General features: G+C 35.0%; 2 protein-coding genes across 2 annotated transcripts; both read right to left on the bottom strand.

Moving 5' to 3' along the window:
* Positions 1-3,049: 3,049 nt before the first annotated feature.
* On the bottom strand, positions 3,050-4,724 carry LOC145067892 (D-2-hydroxyglutarate dehydrogenase, mitochondrial-like). Its single transcript, XM_079014922.1, has 8 exons — positions 4,643-4,724; positions 4,435-4,523; positions 4,241-4,342; positions 4,094-4,141; positions 3,880-3,950; positions 3,692-3,810; positions 3,475-3,615; positions 3,050-3,282 (listed from the first exon to the last, which is right to left on the bottom strand). Exons 1-8 carry the CDS (start codon positions 4,722-4,724, stop codon positions 3,050-3,052), a joined length of 885 nt encoding a protein of 294 aa, XP_078871048.1.
* A 411-nt stretch (positions 4,725-5,135) lies between these two features.
* Positions 5,136-5,925, bottom strand: LOC145067891 (uncharacterized). The gene is made up of 2 exons (XM_079014921.1): positions 5,601-5,925; positions 5,136-5,299 (listed from the first exon to the last, which is right to left on the bottom strand). Exons 1-2 carry the CDS (start codon positions 5,923-5,925, stop codon positions 5,136-5,138), a joined length of 489 nt encoding a protein of 162 aa, XP_078871047.1.
* Positions 5,926-8,633: the final 2,708 nt, after the last annotated feature.

Here is an 8,633-nt window from a genome sequence, read left to right as displayed (position 1 = left end):
GATTGAGAGCAGAAGTTATCTCTGTCAGTCTGAAAGCTGGCATCACTATACGCTGTCACTCTCAAGTCATCACTCCCACTAAGGTTAAGGACCCAATCCTTAGTCCTTCGCAGGTACTTAATAATGTTCTTCGCTACAGTCCAATGAGATCTAACCAGGTTCCCATAATATTAGCTAACCATGCTCAGCGCAAAAGCCACATCAGGGCGAGTACATGTCATAGCGTACATGAAGAGCCAAAAGCGGAAGCATATGGCACTCGAATCATTTCCACTATCTCGACATCGGTACTCGGGCTATGAGTCTTCACTACTAGAAAAACAGCCTTTTACGACGCTCATTGCGCGTCGTAAAAGGCTCAGACAACGTGCAAATGCACGTCAAGGAAGGCCCTGTCATAAAGAAAGATGACGCGCATTTACGACGCTCATTTACAATGTGCAATTACAACGCGCGTTTACGACACGCAATGCGTATCAAGAAAGGACCTGTCATAAAGGAAGACGACACGCATTCGTGTGTCGTAACCTTACGACGCGCGTGTTAATGACACGCAATGCGTATCATTAAAACCCCTGTCAAGAAAGGCCATGTCATAAATGAAGATGACACACATTTTTGCGTATCGTAAATTTAAATGTTTAAAAATATATATATTTATATATTTATTAATTTTCAAATTAAATTTGCATTTAGTGTCTCATAATATAAAATAAAATATCATATACAAAAAATACAATCCATTACCTAAAATTTAATGTCATACAAATAATCATTCCATGGAAAGATAAAATAAATCAATAGAAGTTGTAACAGAAATTTACAAACTAATAGTTCTGATAACCTAATGTGTGCCTCACTGTAAAAAAGATTTGTGCTGATGAACCCATCCTTGATCACAATATCTACATCTGCAGATGAACCCATCCCTTCAAGCATGAGGGCAACCTGGTCAAAATAACCAAAGGCAGAGTCAGCAATATCATTATTATATAACTAAGAAGAAAAAAATAGAATTAAGAAATAAGAACATTGTTTACAATTGTTGTTGAAGTCTAGAAATTGTTTCCTTCAGCCTTCAATCTTGCAACCTATTATTCTGCCAATTGTTGTTCAAGTCTGGAAGTTGTTTCCTTCAGCCTCGACTCAACCTTTAAAGAAATAAGAACACCGTTTACAATTTCAAATTAATATTAAACATGAATTAGCAATAAGAATACCATTTCTAGACTAAATAAACCATCTGAATCAGACCAAATTACCATTTTACACTTACATCCGAAAAGCAAATTTTGCAATATTCATCAATTCTAATGTGGGGAGTTGGAAGGATAAAAGAAGATGGGAAAAAAGGTAAATGGTTATTGTTTTGATACATTAGGCCAGCTATATTTAAAGAAACATAGATGCCCATGTTTAGTGATTAACTCATTAAATCCATTAAGTAAAAAAGCAACAACCTCATAATTTCATAAGATCAACTTATAGATTTCCAAGCACATATTTTTCCATAAAAACCAACGCATTGTGCTCCATACAAAGCTTTGGAAGCATCAGAGGACCTTAAAGCAGTTGCAGAACTATCATCTGCTTTGCAGACAACACAATTTCCATAAAAACATAGATGCCCATGTTTAGTGCTTAACCCTGCAAGTCCATCTAATAACCATTCTGACAACAAAAAATGGAAAAGTAAATTAGTATTACATTTACATTGCTTTATTTTAATTATTGAAAGCCATAAGTATAGAATGTTACCATTGCTTTATCACTGCAGAAGCACCAAACCATTGCCTTGCAAGCCCATATGCAAGTTTTATTCTTGTATCTATTGTCTATTGTTCCATTACAATTACAGATTAATGTAAGCAACATTAAATTTCATTGAATTATAAGTTTAGCCATTAAAAGCATTACATACCTGATCTATGATCTTCTCTTCGTAGAGAATTTGTGAACTGAAAATACTCATTGATGCACCCAAGCTTAAATAAGAAAGTGTTACCTTGTCAACATGTAAAATTTTGTTTAACTATATTTACAAATTTTTATTAAGTAATAGGCTGAAGGATTCTTGAGGTTGAATTCTTTCTGTTGAGCTAACTGTCAAGCAACACCATGATCAAAGAAATAAAGCCCTGCTATCATAAGAGCTGGGATGAAGGCTGCAAATTTTATTGGCCCACATTTATTGTCTGCTCCTAAAAGCTCCTGTCATGTCAAATCCACTATAATAAGAAAAATAGCGAAAGAAAGTAGAAAATTATAAAAGAAAGAAATGGAAGTAGATGAAAAATGAAACATGAACAATGTGATGCACGATCTTTCCGGGGACCATTTTCTGCTTCAAAAGCTCACTAATAAGTTTGATGTTTCCAAGTGTGCGAAGTTTAATCATTCGTTCTTTGTCACTACGTTCAGATTCTTGTTCAGGGGCATTCATCTGTCTTAATTCCGACCTCAGTTTGTCAGCACCTTCAAATGCCTCTTGACAATTATTTAACAAAACACATAAGAATGTAATCTCCTTTCCATCTGGTTCATTACAGTTCATTTTTTATATGAAGGCTACTCAAATAAAATACTCCCATTCTGTTTTCTCTGCCTAATGGTTCCCATTGCTTTTAAGTTAGTTGACTATTTGTACCAGTACCACTTCTCCTTTCTTTTTGTGTCTTAATTATCTTTGGTCTTCCCTTATATCAAGAAAATATCACATAATCTAAATTGTTCTTCTTTAGCTGAAGAAATTTTAGTTAATATTAATAGATACTTATGACTGATTACTATATAATATACATATGAGGGAGGATGTATGTTTACACTTGCTACAAGTACATAATTTGGGAATTGAATCTTACACTTTGATACTCTCTCACTAAAATAGGATTCTGATTCATGATACAAATCAGAATTTTGGCTAAAGGGTCTAATGTAAAAGGAGCATCTATCTGAATATACTTTTATAGATTTTTTTTTAGAAAACTAGTTGCAAGTAGGAAAGAAGGAAGCGTTACTTCAGTTGTTTCATAGGGTGTAAAAATTATCCTTAAGTTTGATTGGGATCTGCAGACCACACTAGCCTCAGAAGAAATAGCGCGTCCAATGCAGCTTCTTGTGTTGCTTCTGAGCCGGTTTTGAGTGATGTCACCAAATGTGGGATGCTTAATGTTGTGGGTTCAGAGGCTCTTAAACGTGGGAAGTTTACGAAAAGTGCGTTTAGGGCTTTTAAATATTCCTCATGGACTGTTCCTGTAGCCCATAAATCTTTTTTGATAGCAGCTGCAATAAGAGATGAAAGATTAGCAGAAGGAGATAGATTAAAGGCAATATAGCATTGTATTTTCAATTTTTACTTATTAAGATTTACTGGTTATAGCTCTAACAGTCTCACTAGATGCATATTCTTGGATGGTATTTTTGGAAAAAGAAGCTTAATAAACATTGCAGCCTGAATCGATGTATCCGTATCACCCGAACCAATCAAATCAAGCACAACCTGAACCCCTCCAGCTTCTGCAACCGCTCTTTTATTCGATCGACTATGCATCACAAGATTTCGCAAACTCCCAAGCATTTCAAACACATTACCATTTGCCAAAACAACTTCAAGACCTGAAATTATTATTTTTTTAATTATTTAAATGTTTAATTCCAAAAATTTAAAATAAAATGAGAGAAAAAGGCTTACCAAGAACAGTTCCATGAAGAGATCCATAACGTACAAGGCGTAAGCCACCAGCATTAGTTGAAACATTTCCACCAATATGGTAGCTTCCTTTTGCACCTAAATCTAATGGCATAATAAATCTGAAAGAAAAATTAAATTAAATTTGTTTACACAAATATTATAACTTTTTAATAATTATTTAATATTACCCTTGTTTGTCTAGGAAAGAAATCAGATTTTCTAGTATGCATCCTGCTTCACATACCAGTACACCACTCACCTGCAAAATTATATATATATATATATATATATATATATATATATATATTGATATTAGCAACCAACAATTCTTGTGTGTTTCTTAATAATAAAATGACCAAAAAGTCCTTTGGATTAGTAATATAAGAAGACTGACCTCCCTACCTCGTCAAAGGAAATAATATTATTCATGCGTCGAGTATTTATAATCACCTGAAATTGAAATTGATACAGTAAATCAAAAACAAGAACACAAGCAAACAATAAATTTAAGATGAAGGGATAGTAGTGTAGTGTTAGTGTTAGTGTTACCTCATCAAATACAGGAACACTTTCTCCAACAAGACCTGTGTTTCCACCTTGAGGAACAACTGCCAAACATCTGGAATTGCAATACTTAATAATTTGAGATAACTGCATGAAAACACACCCACAGTGATAACTAACTATATGTGATTAAAATCAACATAAGAAACAACTTTGGAAAAAGGAAAGATAATACAAACCTGATCAGTGTTCTCAGGTAGGAGCATAAGCTTACTTGAGCCTTTGTACTTATGCATCCAATCTGTGTTTGATTTATTTGATATTTGTACTTAAGCTTATGCATCCATTGTGTATTTCTCTAGAAGGGCAGTTCTCTTTGGCCAAGCCAGCTTCCTTGAATAGTGGTATTTTATTAGCAAGAAGGACCTCATTTTGTTGCTTGTTCACCATTCAGTTCTATCTGAATATAAAAGTGGTAGTAATTTAGACCATGAGAAATCATATTCATTGCAAGCAGAGACAGATACATAACAGATACATGTATAAGAAAGTTTACACAACAAGATTTCCAATATTTGCAAGCCCTATTTGATAAATAAAACTGCAGAAAAATGCCAAAATCAAGTATCAAGATTGTTATGCTTAACTATAAAGATGAAATTAATAAAGTTTTCTCTGAAACCGAAGCAAAGACAAAAATTAGAAAAAATAAACACACAAATCAGAATAAAAACATACTAAACCTTCAATCAAGAATTAGAACCCACTTGTCAAATAAAAGAAAAATAAATAACTGAATGTGTTCATCTTAATCGGTCACTTCAATCAAGAATTAGTGCCCTAAATCATTGGGTCTCTAAGTGTAAGAAAATTAGTGCGATTATGATGGGAACCAGAGTCCAAATTCCCCCGTGGCTGATGAGTCTGAAGGGTTTGGGTTCTAAGAGAAGGACTCGGTAGGCTGAGCCAAGTCCTTGTAAGGTCTATTTGAGATCCAATGGTCTCCTTTCTTCCCACATGTCCTGCATACCATCAATACATCTCCTCCTTTCGACATTTGGGCTAATGGGTCTCCAGCTACATTTGAGTCTTCAACTTTTGTACCTAAAAGACAAAATTTCGCATTAACAATCTGCATATCTAACAAGCAGCAATGAAATTGATATAGATTCCTAAGTTTTTAAATCGGTAGTGATTGACTATTATCATGATGATTGATATGTGCATAGTGAATTGCAACTGAAACTGTTGATCTAGGTAATAAACCTGATGTAGAGAACTAGGGCTAGATGTAAATAAAGTAATAAACTTCTTCAACTACATATGTCTTAACAATTTCACATAAATAATTATAAAGGATCGATTGTTACAATTATATGAAATTTCAGATCTAGGGATGACGTACCTGGAGCCCTTGGTCGCTCAAAGATGATTTCCTCGGTAGAAACCATGGTAAGTCTGGTGCCGACGTCCTCTTGAACGGAATCACCGAACTTAGGCCAAGAACGCCTCTCCATGGCGCGCTTGCCCAGCCGAGCATTAGCGAGTTTACGGACGCATGTGGTTGTGGTAATCTTAACCCGATTACCTTCGTCGTTGAATTTATACTCAATAAACTTCTTCAACCCATGTTCGTCGGGTCCAATAACCTGTTTCGGCGGCAACAAATATTCATAGTCACCGCCATCATCTTCTTCCTCCCATTCGCCCCATCTGGGTTTTTGAGCCATGTCTGCGAAGCTTCTAGAATTGTTGCTGAAGGAAAATTAGGGTAGGAGATTCGAAGTGGTAATGTGAATAAGATGAAGATGTAATGAAGTCCGTTGTTGTGATTCTCTAGGCTTCAAAATTGATAGATTTTTTCGATTCTTTCAAGTTTGAATCAAAAAATGAGAAAGAGTTAGGGAAATCAAGAGTGCAATGCTCGTCCTTGTTACGTTGAATGGTTGTGAATGAGAAAGAGTTAAGGAAATCAAGAGTGCAATGCTCGTCCTTGTTAGGTTGAATGGTTGTGATTGCGAAGATGAAAGATAGATAGAAGATAGAAAAAAACAAGCGCGTTTTCAAAATTTTGGAGATTTCGTTTCCCCTTGTCTACTTCAAAATTTTGGGGATTTCGTTTCCCCCTTGTCTACTAAGTGCGTTTCATTAAAATTATAAAGCGACAGGTACAGACGACGCGCGTTTAAGATAAAGCGCCCTCCGTGTTTTTAATTTTTTTTCTTGAGACACTAAATTAAGGGCACGCAATAAAGCGTGACGTAAATCCTTAAATTTTTTGGAGAGATAACACTATTTGAAGGGCACGTCCTTTTACGTATCGTTAATTATCGCGTGTTGTAAAAAGCGCATCATTAAAGGTCTGTTTTCTAGTAGTGCTTACTCAGTTTGGTATTGCTTTGGATCGGTAGTTCCCCTTTCTTTATTGTTGGTTGCGAATGGATTTAATCAAACTCGAGGGGTTGACTATGATGATACCTTTTCGCCAGTTTCCAAGGTGAAGTCAATTAGGGTAATGCTTTACATAACTGCTTATCATGACTATGAAGTATGCAAAGCGGATGTTAAAACTGCTTTCCTTAACATGAAACTGACTAAAGATGTTTATATGGATCAACCAGAAGGTTTTGAACATACCAAATTCCCTAATAAAGTGCGCAATCTTGAGAAGTATATCTATGGACTTAACCTAGAATCTTATGGCTAGAATCTTTTCTTCGATGAAAATGTCAAAGAGTTTGGATCTTCTAGAAATGAGGATGAGTCCTATGTGTATGTCAAATCTAGTGGGTGGGTAGTGACCTTTCTAGTTTTGTATGTTGACGACGTATTCCTTATAGGAAACAATGTTCCAACTTTGCAAGAAGTAAAGTCTTGGCTTGGGAAATGTTTTGCTATGTAGGATCTAGGAGAGGCTACGTACATTCTTGGAATAAGGATTTACAGAGATAAGCATATACGTTTACTTGGACTTATCCGAAGTACTTACTTGGATAAAATATTAAAACATTTCAATATGGAGAATTCCCAGAAAAGGGATTTACCCATACATCATACTCTAAAATTGAGCAAGGCTCAATGTTCCAGTAGTGATAAGGAAATAGATACTATGAGTCGAGTCCCATATACTTCGGCTATAGGATAACTCATGTATGATATGACCAATACTCCACCTGATTTACTTATGCCTTGAGCATCAAGGAAATCTCGGCGAAGCTCATTGGAAACTAGTGAAAAACATTCTTAATTTCTTGCTAAAAACAAAACACATAACCTTAGTTTTTGGTGACAAATATGAACTTAAGGGGAGTGCTTATAGTGAAACCAGTTTTCAAACAGATCAAGATAATAGTTATTCTCAATTTGGCTGGGTATTTCTATTAAATGGTGGAACGGTAACTTGGAACAAATCCAAGAAGCAGATGGTGGTTGATTCTACTTGTGAGTTAGAGTACGTCGTGGCAAGTGAGGCGACATGGTTAAAGAATTTCATTAGAGATCTTGGAGTTGTTCCATTAATCCAAGAGCCTATAGATATTTTTTATGACAACGAGGGTGCAGTTCCTTTGACCAAATAACCAAAGGATCATGGTAAATCAAGGCATATCGAAAGGAAATAGCATTATATTCAACATCAAGTTGAAAAGGGAAAAACATGGTGAATCGTGTATTATCAGAGGAGAATCCGGCTGATTCTCTCACAAAGGGTTTAAGTAAGATCAAGCACTTTGAGCATGTTAGGAGCATTAGGCTATGAGATAATATTAGATGCTATATTTTGGTAGTTAGTTGATAGTTTTGAAACAATGTAGCAATGATACATTGTAATGGAATGGTGATTAAATCATAGAGATTTATTTATGCTCAAAGTGTGTGATACCATTAGTCGATTAATTTATTCGTGTGTTTCACTTTGCATCTTTTGCTTCCTAAATATTAATTTATTCTAAATGCCACAGTCGGTCATGATTTGGGAGTAGGTATGGATTTAAGACTATCATGAATTATTTTTAGATTGTTCATAAGGATTGGACATTGCATAGGGATTGCTGCAATATTTATGAGTACTTAGAAAATGGGGATTTTGAGTATTTGTTAAACTCACGCTTATAGATTACTTCATGAATTTTATCGCGAATAATCCTAAAACGATAATATCATTTATTCTTACACCAAAGATATATAAGTGATAGATTGCAATTCTGTTGTGCATTGGCTTGCCCCAATGCACCCGTAACTGGATGTTATAAAGTCTAATTCCGTGTATGATTTTCTTTGTAAAATGTATGATTATATAGTAAAATTTTATTCGTTCATTTTTCCTTCTAAGGAAAAGCGATATATTGGGCCCCTTGGTGATTATATGTTGATATTATAGTGTTAGGCCCAGGCAGGACTAAATTAATATGTTTAATTGGTAGTCTGATGACGTCATCAC

The sequence above is a fragment of the Lactuca serriola genome, chromosome 8 (genome assembly GCF_051521515.1).
Source record: "Lactuca serriola cultivar US96UC23 chromosome 8, Lser_US96UC23_V15, whole genome shotgun sequence".
Lineage (NCBI taxonomy): Eukaryota > Viridiplantae > Streptophyta > Magnoliopsida > Asterales > Asteraceae > Lactuca > Lactuca serriola.
This window is presented reverse-complemented; position numbering and strand designations above follow the sequence as displayed.

Bases quoted from the DNA above. Each gene is read 5' to 3' on its own strand.
- LOC145067892 (XM_079014922.1), bottom strand. From the start codon at position 4,724: ATGTATCTGTCTCTGCTTGCAATGAATATGATTTCTCATGGTCTAAAT. The intron at 4,343-4,434 runs GTTTGTATTATC...GTTTTCATGCAG, and splicing joins TACCTGAGAACACTGATCAG to TTATCTCAAATTATTAAGTA. The intron at 3,811-3,879 runs GTAATATTAAAT...TTTTTCTTTCAG, and splicing joins TCTTTCCTAGACAAACAAGG to ATTTATTATGCCATTAGATT.
- LOC145067891 (XM_079014921.1), bottom strand. From the start codon at position 5,925: ATGGCTCAAAAACCCAGATGGGGCGAATGGGAGGAAGAAGATGATGGC. The intron at 5,300-5,600 runs GTACGTCATCCC...TTTGTCTTTTAG, and splicing joins TGAGCGACCAAGGGCTCCAG to GTACAAAAGTTGAAGACTCA.